This window comes from Dipodomys ordii, unplaced genomic scaffold (genome assembly GCF_000151885.1).
Source record: "Dipodomys ordii isolate 6190 unplaced genomic scaffold, Dord_2.0 Scaffold58, whole genome shotgun sequence".
Taxonomy (NCBI): Eukaryota; Metazoa; Chordata; class Mammalia; order Rodentia; family Heteromyidae; genus Dipodomys; species Dipodomys ordii.
In genome coordinates, this window is record NW_012267274.1 from 6,992,263 (window position 1) to 7,016,669 (window position 24,407).

General features: G+C 43.3%; 1 protein-coding gene across 1 annotated transcript in view; it reads right to left on the reverse strand.

Annotated features, from left to right (window-relative positions):
* Window positions 1-24,407, reverse strand: part of Dmbt1 (deleted in malignant brain tumors 1) — a 199,780-nt gene that overhangs the window by 36,096 nt on the left and 139,277 nt on the right. The window contains 9 exon segments of the mRNA XM_013021896.1: window positions 3,209-3,542; window positions 3,588-3,630; window positions 5,687-6,024; window positions 10,332-10,522; window positions 13,151-13,202; window positions 13,325-13,642; window positions 14,823-14,897; window positions 17,407-17,724; window positions 20,918-20,983. Of these exon segments, the coding sequence (XP_012877350.1) occupies window positions 3,209-3,542; window positions 3,588-3,630; window positions 5,687-6,024; window positions 10,332-10,522; window positions 13,151-13,202; window positions 13,325-13,642; window positions 14,823-14,897; window positions 17,407-17,724; window positions 20,918-20,983 (1,735 nt within the window).

A 24,407-nucleotide genomic window follows, 5' to 3' on the forward strand; every position in this document is an offset into this window, starting at 1 on the left:
TTAAAACTTAGATTAGAAAAAAAAACCAAAGTGTAAGAGGACAGATATTAAGACTCAGTGTACCACGGGTATGTATTGAGAATTTCTGTGATGTTTTAGGGGAAATGGTCAAAAGAAAAGCTATCAAATAGGCTGATGATTTATTGTGTGTCAAATAACCCAAATTTGGACTTGGACAGACTATGGAGTTTTATATTCTTCTATTTTGACCTTTAAATGTTTCCCAATAGAAAACGAACCTTTATTATATTTTGAAAATGAGTATACTTATTTAGATAAAAATCTCTCTAATGACTGTTTCCTTACTTCAAACTTGGAATCATGAGTTCTATATGAAACTTTTTGTCCACGTGGATCTCCCAAACACACTGGATGTCTGTTGGGTAGTTTTCTGGATACTGTGGACTAGAAAATAAGCCGGAAAGACTAGAAATGACTCCTCCACAAGAATTGTTTTGTCCTGGAACAATAGGGAAAAAAGAATGTCAGGAGGTCATTTGTATAGCCATAGGAATGATGGCTCATGGCTTAAAGCTTGCTGCGAGAGACAAAGAGTAGGTCTTCTTAAAGATTGGGAAGGAGGGACAAGGAGACAGGGTATACATGCAGAGTGAAGGAGGTGTGAGAAGCAAGGAGCTCTAGAACAACCCTACAGTTTGACGAGTCAGAGACAAAGAGCAAGGGACATAGTGCTCTGTTGTGGGAAGTTATAACTGGGATCTTCTGTAGGAGCTTGTCTATCTTTTTTCCCCCTGTATAGGTTATGTTCCCTTTAACTCATTCTGCTCAGACTGAAACTTGCAGGTTTGGGGATTTGTAAGGGTTAAAATAAAGTAACAGCAAAATGAAATCCTTTCATATTAGTGGTCACATTAACATAAATAAATTTACACATGTGCAGCACATGTATATATTTAAGATAGCATGCACATAAGGAAACAGAAAATGTGGCATCATCAAATTATTCTGGAGGAAATTTGAAAACACCCAAGAGATTTCATTGACCTTGTCCCTGAATCACAAAATTCCTTAATTTTTTCTTCCTTCTGTCCCTCTGGTCAACTTATACTTCTCCCAAAGCTCTGCAGGTCCCTAGTCTTTCCTGGGCTGAATGGTGGGAAGTAGTGGGCACCTGGCATCCTATCTTCCATGACTGATTATTGATCACACTAATAGGTTACAACAGCAGAGCCTGTCAGACTGACAGTGAGAGTCGCACTCTCCAGAGTCTGTACATGTGAGGCAGGGGGTTGATGGCTGACCGGTTGACTCAGGGCGGCTAGTGCTCACCAGAACATTGGGTGAATGTGGGCCAAGTGGACTGGGAACCATGTTCTAGTCTCTCTTGTCACCCTGGGCAGCTTCCTATCCTGCTAAAAAGCCATCATTTACAGAGTGTCAGCACAGAAGCCCGATGCTCTGAGGGCTCCTTTATGCTGTACTTCAGCATAGCACCTGCCACTGGCTGTGAAATTCTCCTGACAGGGAATAACCATTTCAACTTAAAAATAAGTCTCAACTTACCTGCTACTGGATCCCAAGAACTCACTAAAGGACCTGGGAGAGAAAAACAAAGATTAAAATGGAGATACTATTGATATCTGGGGGAAAATACCTTTGGAAGTTAGCAAAGTGTGAGTGTTTCCTTGGGAATATCTACGTACTTAGTGCAAATGGAGAAGGAAGTTGCTGCTGAATATTCTCTATGCTTTTCTGGCAGATCAAAGCAGGCCACACATTCCTGGACATACTTGCCCATTACCAGGCTTCGTCCTTTAAGAATAGCTGGGCTCTGTGACTGCTTTGAACAGCATAGCAGAAGGAGTGCTGTGCTTTATGGGACCGGTGGCTTCCACTTCCTGTGTTTGAGCAAGGCTGGCTTACTCGGATAGTCCTATACTACCCCATTGACTGAAGTCTGCCATCCTGTCGGAGGAACCATGTAAAAGGGCCAGCTGAAAAGGGCCAGCAGAGGGCCCTGGTGTGAACCCCTCCTCTCAGTGTCCCCACGAAGCCAACAAGTAAGAGGTTCTGCTCGATGCTCTGGGGTGCAGAAGAATCTCACAGCCAAGCCCTGCCCAAATTCCTAACCCACTATACCACTGCATATGTCTACATGGCCGATGTTCTAAACCACGAAGGGATAGCCACAGATAACCCGAATAGCTTCTTTCACAAGACATGTCTTCCCCATTCCTCTATCATTCACACAATTTCCACACAACAGGGAAGCTGGAGATGAGTCTTCCTTTGACTGTCTGGCCGTGAGACACAGCTCCCATTCACCCATAAGATTATGTAAAACAGCAAAGACTTATCAGTGGGCTGTATTGACAAACTATGAATTTCAGTAGGATAGTAGGTATAGGAAATTCATTTTGACCTATAATATGACTAAATTATAAATTGAAGGACAGTTGTATATTCATGAACAGTGCTCATTAACAGTGCCTAGCTCTTAATATTTATAAGCAGTTGCTGTTATTATTATTCTTGTTGTTATGATTATTGAAAAGCTCCCTAGGAAAAAACAGGGACATACCTGGAGGTGTGGGTGGCAGGGCATCTTCTGCATCTGCAAACACAAAGAAAGACCCCAGGTCACTGTCCTTAATAAGCCCAAAGGGTAGAAAGATGATATGACAAGGGCTGTGTGGAGAAGTATAGAAGAGACAGGGTGCTGCCTTTCTGAGTATAGGAGTTAGACTACTAGAACTTCCCACTGGGCACCTGCAGCCCTTCTCCAGCAGGATGACTTAGGGAGCCAGGGCATGACAGCGCTCTTGGCTACTCCTATGCATAATCCCTGAAGGATCTGTTAAAGTGAGTTCTCTTGAGCCCCTTTCCAAACCTACTTAATCCTAGTGTCTAAGCAGAGCCCAGAAATCTCAATTGTAATGCCCCAGGTGGTACTGGTTCCAACACCTCTACTACAAATCTCGGAGCTGCCCATGACAGGGCATATGTCTGCTTCCAGGGCCTGGTCCCAAGAGGGTGCTTGATGAATGACCAAAGGATGATGAGTGGATGAATGGAAGGATAGAAGGATGGAAAGAGGGAAGGAAAGAGGGAAGGGAGGAGAATTCTACCCATGAAAAATGGTTTCAAAATATCTTCAATGATAATATCCATTCATTCCGTTCATTCTGTTCTTCTTGTATTATCCTATCCTAGTCTTTCTTTTATTTTATGGCCTTGGGGTGCAAACTCAGGGCTTCCCCGGGGCTTTTGTCTACCTGAGCAGATGACACTGGCATCCTCGTGGTGGCCGCAGTTGTGCTCCAACCAGTCTGAGTGGGCACACTGGCCCAGGTACTGCTCTATCCCAAAGCACTGGAAGTTGTCCAGGAAGATGTCTCCGGAACCTGGGCCAAAGTAGGCCTCACCAGGGCCAGAAATAGCCGTACCACACCCCAGCTGGCGGCACACAACCTCAGCTTCTTTCAGGTCCCAGAGATCGTCACACACGGTGCCCCAGGCCCCCTGATGAAGGACCTCAACGCGACCCGAGCACCGGCCAGGGCCATCCACCAGCCGGAGCTCTGGCCAGTCACCTGCAGAAAGAGATGTGGCACGTGAGCAGCCACAGAGGCCAGTCTGGGGTCCAGCAGGCCCAGACTGGGAGGTTGCCTCCCCTCTAAGTTGTAAGTCTTGGGACTAGCTTGTTTCTCGCTTTCCTCATAGATTCATTCATTTCAAAAGTATCTATCTATTATTTCCTATGTTAGGAAACAGCTAAAAACCAAGGAGTCCATCTTTTCTAGTAAAATATACACATTGGTGGGATGCATTATCCCATGCACACAATGCCATGATTACATATGAAAAATCAAAAGTCAGTCTAATAAGGCTTTCTAACAGCATCTCAACAGTGTGAAAAATTCTGTGCTTTGGACAAGGAGTGAACTCAGACATCTAAGAATAAAACAATTCCTGAACAAAATCATGTACTGCTGACAGTTAACTCTCATCAATGCAAGGCTATGACTCACCATGACTGTTCGTCTGAGATTCTCTATCACCTGAAAATGGGGAAAAGTCAGTATGTCAGTATTTTGGGAAATCCATGACGTTAATATTAAAAGTGATGTTTGATTATACCTTTACACCTGTTTATTAATCCAGCATGGGAGAGATTAGTCCCTTGAAATAACAAAGCACAACAGAATTAGCTCTAGACACAAAAGTAAGCTTCTCTGTGGTTGTTGGCTTGCTACTTGGTGGTAAGAAAATGGCAGATGTGGAAGTGCACATCTGGCTTAAACTTTTTATTTTGTTGTGGACGAATTTCACTGTGGAGGTCTTCAGAGGTATCTCAAATCAGACAATTATCTTCTACAATGCTGAAACTTGGAAATCACATAGGCTTATGAATCTGGGCCTAGGTTATAAGTGTAACACACAATATACCATGAAACCAATGGACAAATGAATCACCAACATCCAAGACAATACTTTAATGTACATACATATATGTAGAGAGAGACAGAGAGAGACAGAAACAGAGACATACATACATATATATGTGTGTATATACATTTGTTTCCATTTCCTGGAACTCATTTTGATAAATATTATTTCATATGAGCAGATGCACATAGACATTATGCCTTTCTGTTCCTCTCCTAAGAGTATCCTCCTATTTGCATATGTTTGAGACAAGTTCTTGCTATGTAGTCTGGGCTGGCTTTAAACTCCTGATCAGCTTCTTAAGCCTATGCCTGACATAGACAATGATTTGTTAAAAAAAAATTTAAATTAAGAGCCACATGCAGTAGGGCTGCATACACATGGACAGTTCTATGTAGTGAATACATTCTATGTAGTGAATATTATTAAAGACATGTCAGAGATTGCAATTGTTAATTTACTAAAAGGTATCTCTTTGTCAGGACTGTTAGAACAGACTTCCGAGAGGTAACCAACTTATTGCCAGATGTCGACACATAAGTACTATAAAAAATTTGTCACGAGGCAATTTAAAGAAGTCATTTTAGCTGACAGACTTCCTTGTGTTATGACTGAGTGAGGAAAATAGTAGTAAGCATCATCAAACGTGCACCCTCATAGCGAGGTACCACACAAGTCCTTTGCAAAAGAGGTTCTGAGAAGGCAAGCGCAGGCCAAATATAGTCAAGGTGTTCACACCAACTATGAGCCAGCCCCAGGCTTCACTACATTCCCTGCCTCCATCAGTGCTGAGCAACTAACCCACCATGTCCGCTGCATCTTCCTTAGAGCACAGATGCCTTCGGTAATTCTTACTACCCAAAGAGGAAAATCAGAGGTTTCATCCAGTAGACGGTAGTTAACACTTTGTGGTTGTAGTTATTGTTTTTTTGCTTGTTTGGATTTTTTTTGCCAGTCATGGCGCTTGAACTCAGGGCCTGGGTACTATTCTTGAGCTTCTTTTGCTCAAGGCTAGCTCTCTACCACTTGAGCCACAGCACCACTTCTGACTTTTTCTGTTTATGTGGTACTGAGGAATCGAACCTAGGGCTTTGTGCATGCTAGGCAAGCACTCCATCACTAAGCCACCTTCCCACCCTTAAACTTGGTATGTTTAACCAAGCTGGAAGAAGGGAAACATTCAAGTGCTACATGTCTGAGGGTCCTGTCCTTGTCCCTGGCTTGATTCTGGATGCCAGCAGGTGGTCTTGGGCATTCCAGAACTAGTAGTGCCCACCCAAATTGGGGAGAGGTTACCTGAGCAGATGACTCCAGCATCCTCATGGTGACCGCAGTTGTGCTCCAACCAGCCTGAGTGGGCACACTGGCCCAGGAAGCGTTCCATTCCAGCACACTGGAGGTTATCCAGGAAGATGTCTCCAGAGCCTTCGCCGAAGTAGGCTTTCCCAAGAGCGGACAGGGCCCGACCACACCCCAGCTGGCGGCACACAACCTCAGCTTCATTCAGGTCCCACAGGTCATCACACACGGTGCCCCAGGCCCCCTGGTAGAGGACCTCCACACGGCCTGAGCACCGGCTGGAGCCCCCCACCAACCGCAGCTCTGGCCAGTCCCCTGCAGACAGAGACCTGGTGACTTTTGTCATCTGGGAGCATGGTACTCTTCGAGAGCTGGCTAAGCCACACCCTCCTATACTACTATTTGAGAGAGAAAGTAGTACAGTCATTCACAGGTCAACTTCCAGCTGGAATCTGATCATTCATTAGCATTGCCAATAGCAGTTAGCCTACCCACTATCTACCTACTTTGTCAGAGGTTGGTGGCCAGTCTGTTTCAACAAATGCAGAGAAAACATAAATAATTTGCAATGCTTTGTGATGCTTGTAACGCACTTTCCTATGTGTGTGCTGTTGCCTTTAACTTGATGATAACCCAGTGGGATAAACAGCAGAGTACATATTGTGCCAATCTTATCCATAAAGGATCTGAACGTTGGAGAAGCAAAGTTGATTCACCCCAATTCCCACATCTGGTAACTAGAAGATCTATACTTTAGTTCTCAGAGTCCAGAGGTCCTGCATTATTTTTCTCTGTCAGTTTATCCTCTTAAGGATGCTAGAGACAGAAGAATCTAAAATTTTGAATGGTCATAAAGCTTGCATAGATGCAAAGTGAACTGCACAGTTCCAATTTTCTACATATGGAGCTGGTGCAATTACAGATGTCAAGAGGAAGGGACATTTGATACATGGATGGGTGCATTTCCGGGCTTACTTGGGTTTGTTGTTACAGGCCTGGACATTGTTGTTGGGATGGCTGTGGAGAGAAAAAAATCTTGCATAAGAATAAAAAGGAGGACTTGTCCTTGGAAGTCTACAAATTTAATGCAATACCCATCAAAACCCTGATGTCATTCCTTATGGAGACAGAAAAAGCAATTTTAACATTGTAGTGGAAATACAAAAGGCCTCAAATAGCCAAAGCAATTCTAGGCACCAAAACCCAACAAAACAAAGAGCAATACTGATGGTATTATAATACTAGATTTCAAATTGTCCTGAAAGCTGTAATAACAACAAAAACAGCTTGTTACTGTCACAGAAACAGATCCAGAGTCCATAGAACAGATTAGAAGAACCAGAAATGAACTCATATATCTACAGCCGACTGATATTTGACAAAGGAACCCCAAATACACATTGGATAAAGGATAGTTTCTGCAACAAATGATTCTGGGAGATCCAAATCTTCACATGCAGAAGATTGAAGCTAGACTCTTACGATCTCTTACCCTGTCCCCATGTCGATGCAAAGTGGATCAAAAACCTTAAGGTAAGACCTGAAACCCTGAAATTACTACAAGAAGAAGCAAGGAAAACACTACAGCTTATTGGCAGATGCAGGAACTTCCTTAATAGAATTTCATAGGCTCAGCAAAGAGGAAAATCAACAAATGGGGTTGCATCAAGTTAAAAAGCTTCTGCACAGTGAAGGAAATGGGCAATATGCTAAAAAGGAAGTAGGCAGTATGGGAGAATATCTTTGCCAACAGTACATTTGACCAGGGTCTAATAAGAAGATTATGCGAGGAGCTTAAAAAGCTGAAATCCTGAAGAAATCAATAACACAACAATAAATGGGCAAAAGAGCAAAATAGACACTCGTCAGAAGAAGGTCAAATGGCCAATAAGTAGATGAAGAAATGCTCAACATCCCTGGCCGCAAGGAAATGGAAATCAAAACAACCTTGAGATTCCATGTCACTCCAGTCAAAATGGCCATCATCAGGAATCTAAACAGCAACAGATGCTGGTGAGGATTCAGAGAAGAAAGGAATCCTATTACACTGTTGGTGATGATGTCTATTAGTGCAACTGCTATGGAAATCAGTACAAAGATTCCTCAGTAAACTAAGCATAGAACTACCCTGTGATCCAGCCATACCACTCCTGAACATCTCTGAAAGTTTGAAAGGCAAGATACAATAAAGGCACATCTGTATTCATTGCAACACTATTAACAATAGCCAAACTATGGAGCCAGCCCAGATGCCCTACAATGGATGAATGGATCAATAAAATGTGACATATATCATATGTATAACTTCATTTTATATATTATGCTGTATAGTATTGTTTATTTTATATTATATCATATATTTTGATGATATATAATTATATAATATACTAATATATATGACAATATATTACATAATATATATCTATATAATGAAATTTTATTCAACCAGCAAGAAGAAAAAATTTATGCCATTTTCAGGAAATGATGGATCTGAAAAAAATACTGATTTGAAGCAAACTAGGCCCAGAAAAACAAAGGCCCAAAATACAACCTCTCAGGAAATATGCCCAGGGGCATATGCATAATACATGACCAAATCATACATGTGACTATATGTGCAGGAATGAAGCTCCACAGTGTCAGCCCTTTGAATAATTAAGAGTCTAAAAACATGAGAATCAGAAGGTTGTGCTGTATTTTGAATGGTGGGGTTGTCAGTGGGTGATGAGTGGATGAATGGATGAATACAGTCAAAATACTCAATGTACATATATAAAAAGGAAGTGGTAAACGATTTGACTGGGGGGGGGAGGGTGGGTGGAAGGAGGGAAGGGACAGCCCTGATCAAGATGTGCTATACTCATAAACGGACATGTTGATAAATGACAAATATGGCAATACCTTTGTATACCCATGTATAGATAAAGCATATTGAAAATGAGAAAGACGTGGGGACTGGGGCAAGTTGAATGGCAGCTTTCTGAGATATATCTTCATTCAGTGCCCAGGTGTGAGCTGATTCTTTCTCCCCCTTATCCGTGTGGTAAGTAACTTCCCAAATCAAGGTTTTGGAGGTGAGTCCTGTTTCTCAGGAATGTGTAGTCCAATGGAAATGCTAGTCTACTTTTCTGACCAGTCACTAAAAATACAAGAAGATTTAAATTGTACCAATATGTGTGAAAACGCAACCATTCACAGTCCTGCAGAGGAAAATGACATCTTTATGCTGGCTTCTGTTTTCTCATTTCCCTATGTGTGTAGTAACTGATGAGGCACATGGAATTATAAAATCAAATAGACAATTGCCAAAAAACCAGAAACCTGACTGTTGGAGGCATATTGGTTCCAATGTAAATGTGCATTGTACTTGTGCAAAGACTCTGCAAATAGTCTCTCAGTATGGTAGTTGATATAGGGAAAAAGAAGAGTTAAAGCACCAGGAGAGAGGATGGGTGAATGAGGATTAAGTAACAACGTGAAGGTTGACTCACTGATCAGACTTGGGGTGGAGAACACTGCCCCTGCAAATACAAGGAAACTGCATCAGTGGCTGATAACCATTATGGTGATTTTCCAAATCCACTTGGTGACTCAGAGGCTCCTCTTTTTATAGCATGTGTCCCCAGCTTGCTCTGTGAATTACCCTGGTGATCACCAACCACACTGGAGACCATTCTGAAGAGTGTTTCGGATGAATGGAATGGAAGACATCATTAATTCTATGAACTCTGCCTGTACATCATGTTGGTTAGTAGTCTAGGGCCCCAAAGAAATACTGCAGCTCTTGAGCTCCAGCTTTTCCATCTGCTGAAGAGGGAGAACCATTGTGTCAGGATAACATACTCACGGAACTTACACTGCTGCCTGGCATATAGCAGACATTCAATCCACATCATGTTTTATTTGAGTATTTGGATCGTGTAACCATTCCTGTTCTTAGGAACTTGATTATACACACTTCAACCATACCTCTACCTCCCATCTCTTGGTTTATACTGTCCTTGACCTTTTGTGCTTTCTCCATTTCTTTACCCACAGCCTACCAGGCCATAAAGTGATAGCTAATGCAGATTTCTCCTGGTGTTTTTTCTTAGTTCTTGTAATCTGTATTGCTGCCCCTCTTTCCTTCCAATGTCTTTTGCTAAGATGCATTAATAAGCTAATTTAGCAAATGCTGATGTATCCTCTTGTTCTACTGGCTTTTATCAGTCTAGTACATTCTACATGTCCTCTAGTTGTGCCATATGCATTTTTAGAACTCTCTCTGTTTTGTTCAGGCGTCTCTCAACCAGGACCACACATTCTCCTTGTGAGACCCTAAAACACCCTTGGACTAGATTCAAAATAGATCCTGGCAAGCTGATTCCAATGAGATGTTTATGTAAAACCAAAAAGTCCATGATATAGCTGCCAATTGCCAAGCACATAATAGGATGTACCATCCCCTTGCTAAGTGATTCCTTGTACCACTGAATGGAATCATGACAGCAAGCCTAGGAAATAAGGGTCACCTAAGAGGAACTTGAGGCCAGGAGAGGGTCGAGTCACTTGTTCAAGGTCACAGAGCAAGTGAGGGTAGCCGGGGAACAGTGCAGAGCCGCGGCTCCTCGCCACCCACTTACCTTTGGCTGCAGAATAATAGTAAGCCATAAAAACTTTCCCTATGTTGTTGAAGCTTCGGAAGTACACAAGGGTCATTAAGTTGGAGGAGGATGAGAAGGTGAGGTAGTAGCCAGAGCAGGTCCTCCCCAGGGACTTCGTAGAGGAGGGGGGGCCATCCAGGACTTCAAAGTACTCATTGGTACAGTCGAGGCTGGGAAAGCAAACACCCAACAGGCTTCTTAGTCTCCCTGACGTAAGGGAAGGAGGTGTGCTGTGAGAACAGATCTATTTCCACACTATAAGGACGCTGGAGAGAGCAGGGAAGACCAGGAGGATTCTTTATCTTTTTTTTTTTTTTTTTGTAATCTTTTCCTCTCTGAGAGCTACTGACCTGACCTACAGAGGCGCAATCTTAACTTCAGCCAAGAGGAGGCTGCAGTAAGAGCTTCGCTGCCAACCCCCCAGGAGCAGATGAACCCCCAGGTACCACAGCCTGTGACAAGAGCAGACTAATCAAGGTCATTTGCCATGTGTGGGGTTGTGGCTGTTGTTGTTCTAGGTGGTGGTAGTGAACTGAATGCAGGACAAGCTGATGGGAGTTGACCCCAGGATCCAAACAATCCATTGACGTATTTGGCAGTCCGCCCCCTAGAGGGCAGCATGTTCCAAATGTGCTCAGCTTGCTTTGCGAAGAGAAGCTTGTGGTCTTTTCAGCTGTTGTGATCCTCAGTGCCGGAAACAAGTTAGTTCCACACCCCAACTAGCTTTTAGTTGAGCAAGACTTAAGAGTAAAAAGTAATTTGGATTTTCCTTAAGGGTTAAGTCTCTCTCTCTCTCTCTCTCTCTCTCTCTCTGTCACTGTTTCCTTCTCTTCCTCTTTTATTCACACACACACACACACACACACACACACACACACACACACAGAGTCCCATTCCAAAGCCTATAAGGTGAGTTTCCTTTTAATTAAAATTTCATGGAGATATAAAAATTAACCATATTTCTATTCACGAGCAACAAATGTGTAGAAATAAAACTGAAAACATCATTTATATTCAACCACACCACCACCACACAAATAGAGACAAGTAAAAATACCTATATAGAAGTCTAACAAAACATATAGGTTTAGTATATCATCAGCTAACACAAAAAAGGAATATTAGATGCTAGGTAGGATGTGGAGAGACTGGCTCTCTACATTGCTGGTGGAAATGGGAAATGGTCATCCGTTTGGGAAACAGGCTCATGCCTGTAATCCTAGCTACTCAGGAGGCTGAAATTTGAGGATCACCGTTCAAAGCCAGCCCAGGCAGGAAAGTCCATGAGACTCTTATCTCCAATAAACCATTAGAAAACTCAAAGTGGTGCTGTGGCTCAAGCGGTATAGCACTCATCTTGAGCTGAAGAGCACAGGGACAGTGCCCAAGCATTCAAGTCTCACTAAGTATATACTTAACATTACAATCTCATCATCACACCCTCAGGCCTTGATCTCTGAGAAGGGGAGAGTAGAACACAGACTATCTTTAGGGGACAGAGAACAGCAGCTTGTGTCTGAGTCTGAACTGTGACAGTATTCATGTACATCTAGAAATGGTATAAAATAGTACGGAGCTACACACTCATACATACTCACATTCAAATAAGAACATGTAATCATCAGAAGCAAATTGCATAAACTCTGAAGTCTAGCTATTAGTTCCACACCAATGTCAGCATCCTGGCTTTGATATTATTCTACAGGTATAAGCATGCCACCCACAGGGGAAGTTAGGTGAGGGGTGCCCGGGACTCTGTATAGCTTTTTCAATTGCCTATGTGTGCATAGTTATTTCCAAATAAAAAGTTCAGCATGCACTAAGGACTGCTTTGCTTATGAGAATCAACCAGTGGGCTGGAGTTTTAAACCACATGGCTTATGTAAGTAATGTAATTCACACTTACTTAAGATGTGGAAACGCCAGCAGTATGTGATCAGACGCATTTGCCTGGATTTCCCATACACAGGTTATGTTGTCATGCATTTCATTTTTGGGGGGATTCCTAATTGCTCCAGATGAGTTGGTGATAATTCCCCCACATTGAGGCTTGTCTAAATGCAGAGAATAGTTTAAATTTCAGGTTTTTCTTTGTTCTGGCTACTACTTTTACAATTCACATGATTTTCCTGAAGATACTTTACTAGTGATCATTCTATGGGTGTCTTTTAGAATCTAGTAGGGATACAAATTAGTTTATAAAGTACTGCAAATGTGGAATTGTGGTAAGACCATGAATGAAGTTCCTATATCATTGGAGACTTCTTCTATCATTGGCATGAGCTTGTTAGAAAAGGGCTGGAAACTGAATCTAAGCCAGACCTGTCCCTCTGATTGCTCCCTAGTGAGTAAAATCTTGCTTCAATTTTCCCAGTTAAGTGTTCCCCAGCTGGACATGATGCTGACACAATATCAGTTTACATGATGCTGACACAATATCAGCTGCCATTTCTTAAAACGATGTACTCAAAAACGATCAGATCTATTTCATTGGCTAGTCACTGCTGGACTGGAGGCCCCCTTAAAACCTCCCATCTTAACCACCTCCTCCGTGTCCATTGCGCACTGTCTCTCTGCACACCTCAGAAGGGGCAGAACAAAGGCGCTAGGGAGAGGTCTGAGAAACTGAAGATCGGGTTCCTGTTTGTGCGAGGCACAGGGGAGCATGTGGAGAGGTAGCAAGCAAGGCTGAGACAGATGGCTTCTATGCTTTCAGTTGGACAGCCAGGCCTCACTCAGCCATTCCATTTGCTTGGAGAGTGAGACACATGTACTTACCAGCAAAACAATTTGCACACTTATTCATGTCGCCTCTCCTACCTTGGAGGTCGTCCATGGGATAGTCAGCATCTACAGTGTGAGAAACGAGAGCAGTCTCAGTGAGTGAGTAACCCAGGCTTTCTCACCAATGTGTGGAGGGTGCTGCCCCAGAGGGCAGCTGGGCTCTGCCTGGGATGGGGGCAGGGCTTTACCTGAACAGACCACACTGGCGTCTTCACCATGATCACAGTTGTGGGAGAACAGCCCAATGTGGGCACATTCCTCCAGGTGCTCCTCGTGTCCGTGGCAGTGCACATTGTCCAGGACGATCTTTCCAGAACCTTCCCCAAAGTGGGCTTCACCAAGAGCAGAAATGGCCGAGCCACACCCCAGCTGCCTGCAGATGACGTGTGCTTGTGGAAGGTCCCAGAGGTCATCGCACACGGTCCCCCAGACTCCTTGGTAAAAAAGCTCCACACGACCTGCACAATGTGTGTGGGTGCCCACCAGCCGCACAGGGGCCGGGCCTCCTGGACAAGAGCAGGGCGACCAGTGAGAGACAGCTTCTCCCTCTGACTGCCGATGGCAGACTTTCTGCTCGTTACCCTACTCTTGGTTAGAGTCCTCCCAGTGGAGCTTGCGCCATTCCTCCAGCATGTCTGCCCTAAGAAGCCTATGGTATCTTCCTTGTCCATACACTATTGTGAGATCACTGGCCTATCATGAGCTGATTAGAGAAATGGCAACCATTTTCTTCCCTGCCTTTGCTCTTTGCAGTGAGACATTGAAGCCTTCCCGCTGAGAGGCTGGTTTCTTTCCCCACCCAATGATGCAGGGCTGGGAGCCTTTGGACCATGTTGGCTGTGATAATATGGCAGACACACTGTGCAGCTACCCCTTCAGTGAGCATCTGTGAGGCTGCTCAGATTGCAATTCTCTCCCTAGGGCCTCTGACAGCATCACCTGGATGAACTTAAGCTAGTCTACTGGGTGATGGAGGACCTGTCACTCAGGCGACAGCCAGGTGACGGAGGCTGTCCTAGGTCAGACAGTCTTCAGCTATGCATGTAATACAGACAACTAAAAGTTACTGCGCCAATGATGGCACCTTTGGTGAAAACTCACATTCCCAAGGCAATGGACAAAAGCTAGGACCCGCAGCACCTGCTGGGCACTTCGGCCACAAGGATTCTCTCAATGTCTGGGGCTGTGACAGTTGCATTTTGTTCTTCTTCTGCGATTTATAGCTGCACCACTAGATTAAGGGAACGTAAGATCCTACTTGAGGCTGCATGCCCTAAATATGACTCATTCTAGATCACTCGAACCACTTCTCTCTTCACTGACTATGTGGCTATCGGCCGTAGGGTCTAATCTGACAAGTAGACTAATGTCCCTCACCCTGTGGCCTTTAGGAAGTCTGTCTGTCTGTGTACATTTGCCTATATCCTCACACTTCAGATCTTGGGTTAGACTTTGTTTCTTCTTGACTGACTGGTTGGGTCTGGAAGGAAACCCTCTTTGGGGCACCCACAGTACCTGCACTCTCCATTCACTGTTCCCCAGGCTGCTGCAAAGCCCCAGGGGACTTAGCTTACTCGAAGGTCTGCTTTGTTCACTGCACATCCCGAATAATCCACACGCATTCAGCCATTATTGTCCGATGAAGTAACCATTCCCAAGGTATAATACACAAAGACCCAGCCCTACCTGGCGGTGCAGTAGAAGGTGAGTGTTCAGCCACTGATAGCACAGAAGATGTGGGAGGCAGGTTCTTTTGGAGTTCTGAAATACAGTCATCAGGGAATTGTCACAACTCATGAGAGAGGAGATATGGTAGCAGCCAGATGGTGTCTACCTCCTTTTGAGGATTTAGTAGGAAAAATGATGACCCTGAATTCTGAAACTAGTGACCTCATATCCTCAAGATTATTATTTAGAGCAGAACATGATATTATTGCTTGTTGACAAACTGACACACACAAGTTCTCTAGGAAAAACAAAACTCATGGGTTAAACGGTCCTCTGTGACTTGCTGTACAAGGCTGCCATCTGCCTTCACATGTCACTATCATGACTTTACCTGGACAAAGTAGAGAAACTCACAAGATGATCAGAGAGAAAGAGCCAACTATGAAATGGATGAGGAAACCTTGCCATAATCATGGAAATAGCCATACAACTTTGTACAGTTACCAACACCCACCAAACTGTATCTTAATATATGACAGGTGGGGATCTTAAATCAAGCTTTAATAAAAATGAGATAGATGGATGCAGATTTAGCAATTTAAGTAGAATCTAGATATTGTTATATGTGTCAAACTTGACTGTATTTTGGAATGTTCTCATAGAATGCTGAGGAAATGCTCTATTTAATGTCTATTCTAAGGTCTAGACCTCTATTTTTTGGTTCCAACATATTTCACATCCAATCATTCCAAGTGTCTGTTGTCTTCTTGTTAGCAACAAAACATCAAAAGCATAACATTGTAGAAACATGGGTTCCAGTGAACCTGCTATAATGATGGGAAGATGGAGAGTCAATGTCATTCATCTGGCCCAGGCCATTTGACCAGGAATAGATTCCTGCAGGTTAGGGGCTCTTTTCACCTAACACATCCACCCTGTCAGGTACACATGTGATCAAGAAAAGAAATCATGGCCGGATGAGTGCCTAATATCATAAAACTGGGATGGTCACATGTCATATATGTTTCTTCTGCTAAGGAGTGAACCCCATGGAAAAAAAGACCAAGTGTGTTTTGATTCCTGACAAGTCTTCAGGACTGACAAATCTTCAGTTTGGCATGAGGTAGACAGTCTTTCAGTCTGCAAATCTAGGAGGCCATATCCTGGCAAGCACACAAGACAAGTCTTTCTCTCGTTAGGGTTGATAACTGCATTATTTGAGTTGCGAAAGTGGCACATATTCCTCATAGATGAATTGAATAAAATAAGCAGAAAGAATATAATAAATTCTAATAAGCCTACTCTTCAAACATAACCTCCACAGAAACCATGGTATACAACTTTGTTGACTGGTTTAGGCTTTCACTCATGCAAGTGAAGATGTTCCTGAACACAGAGACATACAAAGTAAATTGCTGGTTTTGTGTACCCAAGAATTAGCTAACTTAATAATGATATATGCATATTGATTTTGAGGAAATCATTTCTTATTTGTCCCATGCCAAAGTGATTCTTGTTATGTCTTAAAATATATAGTTTATCTTACCTAGTGGTAGATTTTTTGGAGAATTTGTACCTATATGGGTTGGGAAGATGGTTTCAGCAACATACAGAGAAAGAAAGAGCATATTAGTCTCACCAACCAGGTAGAGTAGTCTCAAATATGCACTCGGTCCTAAATCAAGGGGTCCTAAACGCCTCAATTTGTGGAACTTGTTGGAGACACAGACTTTAGGGCCTCTCCTCAGAGTTTCAGATCCAGGATGACTTTAGATCCAAGAGTTTTCTACATCTTAACAAGTACCTAAAAAATCACCCTGTGCGTACTGGAGCCCAGAATTCCCAAGGTGTGCTTTGAGGGTTTCATCCTTGCCTTCCTTGGGGTAGGCACTGATGATGCTATATCATATTTAATAAGACCTGGAGGACTGCTTCGAATTTCAAAAAGAGAGGATAGAAAAAATGGTCATAGCGGGTGACTTGGTCCTGCCTCTACCCTAACCAGCATGCCACTCAGCCCCGGACTAGAGAAGCTGCTGGTATCTCTGCGACACTAACTTGCCCTCCTTCTGGCAACTGGATGCCCCATCTTGTCTCTAATTGTCTTTCTCTCTTCCTTTGGTTCCCAGAAAGCTCAGTGCCATATGTTGAAGGTCTATGGTAAGAATCTAGATAGTATCTTGACTGTATGTTGATTTAAAAGTGGGAGTGGAGAGAGCAGAAGGAGGCAGTATGGAGGTGTTGAACACCATCAAAATATTCTGTACACATAGGTACAAATATGGAGAACACTGCGGGCACAGTTATACAGTGCACTGCCTTTGAGGAGCTCAGGTGAACAGCTGGCAAGATAAGTGGGCAGAAGAGGAGGAGGTGTTCCTAGGTCCTCAGTCAAGTTCCATAGGCATATTCACAATTACTTCATCTGGGCAGCAAAGTGAAGTTAACTCTCCTTGATGGAGATGCGGTTAAAGACCTGCACCTCACAGTCAATGGAGAGACTCTACTCCCATGTATTAGGCCATCTCTGGCGCGCATTGTGTATGGGGGCCTGAGAGCGATATTTCTGCAGTGGGCTGAGGAATGCCAGTCAGCCCCTCACCTGCACAGATGACTCCGGCATCCTCCAGGTGCCCACAGTTGGGCTCGGCCTGCTCTCCATGCGTGCACTGCCCCAGGTGACTTTCCATGCCCACACACTGCACATCATCCAGCAGGATCTTCCCAGAGCCTGCTCCAAAGTGGGCCCCCCTGGGGGCGGACACTGCCTGGCCACATTGCAGCTGGCGGCACACTACGGTGGCCTCAGTAAGGTCCCAGAGGTCACTGCACACCGTCCCCCACGTGTCCTGGAAGAGGACCTCCACACGACCTGAGCACTTCCCTGTGCCATTCACCAGCCTCACCTCCAGCCAGGCTCCTGGGGACACAGAGGGAGGGGACACTGAGGCCTGGCCTCTGCCTGGCGGCAGAGAGGTTCTCTTCAGTCTCTGGACAAATAGGGGTTATAGCTTGATATGACAGAGCTGTTAGCTATTGAGCATCAAGTCTACTTGTCACCAACAAGAAGCAAAGATACTAAATTTCAAAGGGCATTGAGATTTTCTGTGCTGCCTTTGGTGAATACTGAAGTGTGTCACAATCTGTTTAGGAAGATTTTTACAATGACAAAATGTGCTTTAAAAACAATCACAATTTTTTGTAGGTTTTTTTTTTTTTTGGTTGCCGTCAATATTAGGATCTGTTATTCAAAGAAAACCACTAAATGCCTACTACCTGCAAGGCACTTGGTTTGTTTTCTGGGTAAAAGGAGGTGAATGTTCCAACATCTCCCCCAATCAAGAGGTTTATAAATCAGATGAGCAAGTGCATGGTGAGCAACCTGAGCATAAGAAATGCTCTGGGAATTTTACAGTGGATACTTTGTGTGGACAGCCATGTCACACATGTTGGTCGTGGGGCCTGAACTCTGGGCCTGGACACTGTACCTCAAAACTCTTCAGCTCAAGGCTGGCGCTCTACCACTCGAGCCACAGTGCCACTTCTGGCTTTTTCCACTTATGTGGTACTGAGGAATCGAACCCAGGGCCTCATGCATGTAAGGCAAGCACTCTACCACTGAGCCAGCCCGTCACCTGCTTTTATAGCAGGGCTTCCTGAAGGAAATTGAGCTCCACTCAACAGGAGTTTCAGAACAAGACCCATGGTTCTTCAGAAGGGTCCAGCTATGACAGGGAAGGCCGTGTGAAGTGAGACTCACAGCAGAAGGGAGCAGGCTATTTATGTGGAGATGAGCCCTCTGTTTTAGTATACTCAAATGCCTATTTAACCCAAGTTGGAGTGTCTTTGGTACCATGCCCATTCTTTCTTAGGTACGTCTCAGAATTCCCCACATAGAGACACTACATCTGGTAAAATACCAAGCCTCTATTCCACATATGTTTGTGAATTTTCCATGCTACCTATGCAGTGCAGCACTCACACTGGACTTCCAGCCACTGCCTTTTCTCTTTTCCCTCTCTTTTTTTTAATAAATCATGAGGGCTGGGAAGGTGGCTCAGTGGAAGAGAGCTTGCCTCTGGGTTTGATTCCTCAGCACCACATAAACACAAAAAGCTGGAAGTGGCGCTGTGGCTCAAGTGGTAGAGCGCTCACCTTGAGCTGAAGAGCTGAGGAACAGTGCCCAGGCCCAGAGTTCAGGCCCCATGACTGACAAAAAACATCTCTTGAAACATTAAACGAACTATCTTTGGGTTCTTGATTATGGGATTCATTTGTGCTAAGTAACTAGGCTCTCAAGCAGTAGTTGGCTAAAATGGTTGGTTGAGTGCGAGGCAGGTAAAAATCCAATTCACTCATTTAAACTTTTTATCTGGGGGAAGAGGAATCTATTGCTTTATGGCTGACCACCCTTTGACCTGTAGAATTATCCTGGATATATAAAAATATTTAATTTGCTTTAGCAGTTGGTCATGCAGGAGGTCTCCTGCTTGGATATAATGAGGAGACCTCACTGTGAATGCTACCAACCAGGATTTCCTTGCCTTTCTTTCTTGGATCACATTTTCTCCCATTCAAGGAAACCTGTGCTGCTGGGGTCCTGATAGAAGGACACAGAAGAAAGAACGTCCCCGTGTCCTCCTGCCCTTTCTACCATCTTACTCCTTCATCCCTGGGGAATGCACTGCCTTCCCCTTCTGGCTGCAACATGAAGCGGAACTCATAATGAAGCTGCCAAAAACTCCTGTGCATCTGTGTGTCTAAAGGGAAAGGCTTACCTCTGCCTACAAAAAGCACCCATTTAGCCATGTGTTTCCTGTTTAACTACTTTCATTGTTTCTAAGACCATGAATCAGTTTGTACTATGAGAATTTTCTGACAATCATCACTGATCAATAACTTGTCTTTTTTGTTTTTTACAATGGGGTCTCACTATTGTCCTGTCTCTGCCTCCTGAGTGCTGGGATTAGAGTTGTGTGCCACCATATCCAGCTAAGAAAAGGAATTTTTAAAGAACTCCAAATGATGAAATAAGTGTCTTACTCCACTTTTATTAACTTTCTGATCCTGCTTAGCTCCGTGCTTCTGGCTATCATGAAGGACTGCTAACACACTTTCAGAAAATAACCATCCTGACCCATAGGACCCAAAGATTTGAACAACCTGGATGTGCATACCACAGCAGCCTCTTCAGGCTCAGCGGTAGGGAGGAGGGCTGGAAAATCATTGGTCTTTAGAAAAATACAGGGACAAAGGGCGAACAAATGAAGCAGTGGTTCTCACTAGACACTATGATGACAATGAACTATACAACTTGTGGGCAGAGGCAGGAAGGAAAAACTGGGACAAAGCGAAGGAAGAGGTGACATTGTTTAAAAAGAACTGTACTCTTTTCCTTACTTATGTAACAGTAAATCACCTTTATAATAACAATAAAGAAGTTTTATAGAAAAGAATGAAGGAAAAAGAAAAATATAAATTAAAGCCATAAAGAAGCATCACGATTTTCTCATTAGTAGAGACAATTTTAAGTGTTGACATGGATTCAGAACAGCTATAACTCTTATATATTGTCAGTGGGAATGACAAATGGAAAGACATATGGAAAAATCATTTGCAACTTGTTCATGAATGTCCAGCAGGTTTATTTATTTATTGTCGGGCATGAGGCCTGAACTCTGGGCCTGGGCACTGTCCCTCAGCTCTTCAGCTCAAGGCTAGCACTCTACTATCTGAGCCACAGCACCACCTCCGGCTTTTTCTGCTTATGTGGTGCTGAAGAATCGAACCCAGGGCCTTATGCATGCAAGGCAAGCACTCAACCACTGAGCCACCTTCCTAGCCCAGTAGGTTTATTTTTAATAATAAAAGTCAGGAACAAATTCAATGTTCATTAAGTTATAAATGGACAAACAAATGGTACATCTGTACAGTGAAGTACTGCTTGGCCATAAAAAGGAATGCATATCTTATGCATGGAATTACATTGTGCTGAGCAAAGGATCTGAATATAGGTACTGATTCCATTATGTAACATTCTAGGAAATGCAACTCTAAAGACTGATCCTTGTGGTTCACAAGGACCTAGTAGGTTCCTAGGGGAAGCTGCTTACCTGGGGATCTGAGCTTTGGTGAATTGCCTCCACCGCTGGCAGATAGTGAGTCAGCCATGGGTAGGCCTGGAATGATACAGGAATAGAGGTCAGATCCGGAAGTCTCTTTTCTGAGACTGACCTGGGACACATCTGCAAAGGACTCAATTTGCAGCCGCCTAAGAGCTACCAGCTCAGTCACCCCTAAACCTGAACATCTGGACTGGCCACACAGTCATAATGAACTGCTGGGCCTCTTCTTCTTTTATGTCATCATTGTCATTATTTAACCAAACAGTTTAAATGCACTTCGATACGGAAGTCCTATACAGAAATTCCACAAAGAATGCCAATACTCTAATTTATGGAGTTGAGTTTTAAAAAGCTGATTAGGGTTATCTGTCCCTCAGTAAAAAGATTTCAGGAGAATACATTTTACAATGCAAACCAAGGACCATTTTTATCCAGTAGTTTATGATCCATTCAAGAGGATTTCACTGTGAGTGTACTGGTGTGGGAAATACTGTGTTTCGGTAAGAAAAGCAGAGAAAAATCTTTTAAACAGATGTTAACTGACATTTTAACTGTAGTTAGCACTATAAATTTTATATAGCACTGGATCACACTTAATTTTTATAGAGTTCTTTTACTGATTCTATTTATTAGAGTTCATTCAATCCTTTATATAGAAGATAAGGTTGAAATTGGGCTGAAGGTACAGAAGATAAGGTTGAAAGTGAGACAGGATTGACATATGAGAAGGAAGTAAAGGATTTAGAGAGAGAGAGGAGAGAAAAGAAAGACATTTTGGTTCCTGGTCTTACCATACCAGATTATTCTGGGTAGAGATCCTAGAATCTTAGTGCATTAATTCAGCAGGAAGATCATCTTTTTGAAACATGTTCTGCATTTGTTTTGGGTATTAGAGATCCTAGAAGTATCTATTGGTTCGTAAATTTTTCAAAAATATAGCTTTTACTGAACTTAATAGATTTGAAGCACTGCAGATTGCTCTTTTTGAAGAAAAAATTGTTGCTAAACATTTTTCTCTCTTTAGCTCACAAATGAAATGAAGACTTGGATTTGTTGTTGAATAATATGCCTAAAATTGAGCCAAAGGTGCTGACAGATTTATGAGGAGGATGGTGTCAACTTCAGAAGTCTGACAGAACCCTTCTAAGTGCCTTTCTTCCCTTTTAATTCTGAATTAATTCCAGGTTCTGTAGCAGTAAGATGAGTCATTGAAGAATTGGACCAAAAACTGAACAACCCTTCAGTCATAAAAATGCTAATTGTCCTTGATCACTCTGCCAAGGTCATCACACAGCCTAGCGAGTGGTCCAGCTCAGTTCATCCCACCTGACAGAGAGGCTGCATACCCAGGGGGCTAACAGAGAAGTCACCAGTCTTGCCTGATAAGACAGTTGGTAATTTTTTTGTTCTCTGTTGGAACTAAAATGTAAATAATATCTGTTAGAAGCATCTGACTTTATTAGTTTGCTAAAAATTTGTTTTGGAATAAGGAGAATAGTACAAATAGGACACTGGCATCTTCCAGAGTGCTGCTGTGCTGGGGGGGTCTGCCACCATGACTCCCTGTCTAGAAGGATTATTCCTGGCTATTATAATCTGGATCTGTAATGTCCGCTGAAGGCAGATGGGTCAGGGAAACTGATCGCTTAAGAGGGCTCTGATCTCACGAATGGATTCATCTGAGAGCACTATTGGGTGACTGTGGAAATTTAAGGAAGTCTAGCTGGAGGAGTAGATCTCTGTGATTTTGCCCTGTAAGGGCACTCCGCACCCCCTCTTTGTATGTCCATCCTTCTCTCTTTTTCTTTCTCTGTTTCCCAAGAATCATGGTGGAAACAGATGGTTCCTATCATATATGCTGCCTCACCAAAGCACAGAAACAACAGAGCCCAGGGATTATGGACTAACACTTTTGAAATCATGAACTAAAATCAGTATGTCCTACTCCTTTGTGTGTGTGTGGGCTGATGATCCTGGGGCTTGAACTCAGGGCCTGGGCACTGGTTCCTGAGCTGATTTTGTGGGGGCTTTTGTTTTGTTTTTTGTTCTTTTTGCTCAAAGCTAACACTCTATCATTTGAGTCACAGCTCCACATCTGGCTTTTTTGGTGGCCAATTGGAGATAAGAGTCTTACAGACTTTCTGGCCTATCTGGCTTCAAACTGCGATCCTTAGATCTCAGCCTCCTAAATAGCTAGGATTACAGGCATGGGCCATCTGTTCCCAACTGTATTTCCTACTCTTATGTTGCTTTTCTCAGGTAGGTAGTGTCACATCATTAGAAAGCTGATTGACTAATGCATTGGCCAAGACTGAAGCTGCACCCCAAGGGGCCAAATGCCCTTTCCACAACGCACTATTTGCATGTCCTTTCATTCATTCAATGACTATTTGTGCAGTGCCCATGATGTGCCAAGCATGCTGATGTAGGCCCAGGACATAGTGATGAGCATGATGACACCTTTGCTTTTGGTGTTAAAGGCTGGTAGCACAGGTGACATTGAGCCTCACACATTCTCTCTACGTTGTTCAGCAGGGACGTTTCCCCTCTTCCCAAATATCAACTCCTCTTCTCTGTGGGGTTAACATGTGGCCCATGCAATATATCACACCTAGCTTTTGTTTTAACTCAAGGCACACTGACTTACCTGATGACTTCATTCTGTGGTTAACATCTTCTGAGTTGGTGGAAGTTGAGAGAGCTGATGGAGAAACAACACAAGGAAAGTTACACCTGATTTACTATTGAATAGAAAGAGAAGGACGCTCCTTCTCCTGGAAAATAATTCAAGATGTTCGTACAAGCACGTTTAAAAAGAGACTCTCCAAAGGAACCAGCACTTTTGAAACAGCGTGCCAGACACAAGCACACCATTGCATATAGTGTGGTGCCATTTTCAATGCAATATCCAGAGTAAGTAAATTCATAGAGACAGATGAGCTGTCTGAAGGAGTGGAAGTCAGAATACAATAGAGGCACCTGTACACATACCAACTCCTTGAAATAAGTACTTGTGCCATTTCTCAGGTGAGGTAATCAAAGCATAAAAATGTAAAGAAACATAGTTAGGGTCACGGGGTTGAGTTAGTAGAGAATGGGGGTCCAATCCTAGTGTCTAGGAGTCATTCTAAGCATCATAATTGCCAAATGAATGGAGTCTTCCACTTAGACTTCCAATCTACTCTTATTTAGTCATTTAGAAATGAGAACCCAGTGTTTAAGTAGGTTTTCTCTCTCTCTCTCTCTCTCTCTCTCTCTCTCTCTCTCTCTCTCTCATGTTTGAAAGTGAACATAAGAATATAAACTGAAAACAGCCAGGAGGTCTTCATTTATCTGATGTTTCCTTGACATTTTTGTTCATTTAACAAGCCTTAAGTACCTAGCCTAGAGGAGTCAAGCAGACATTTTTGGGATTCTGTGTCTTATGAAGTCATCAGGAAAACGAGTGGATTCAGACCTGTCCGAGAGGAGAAAGAGC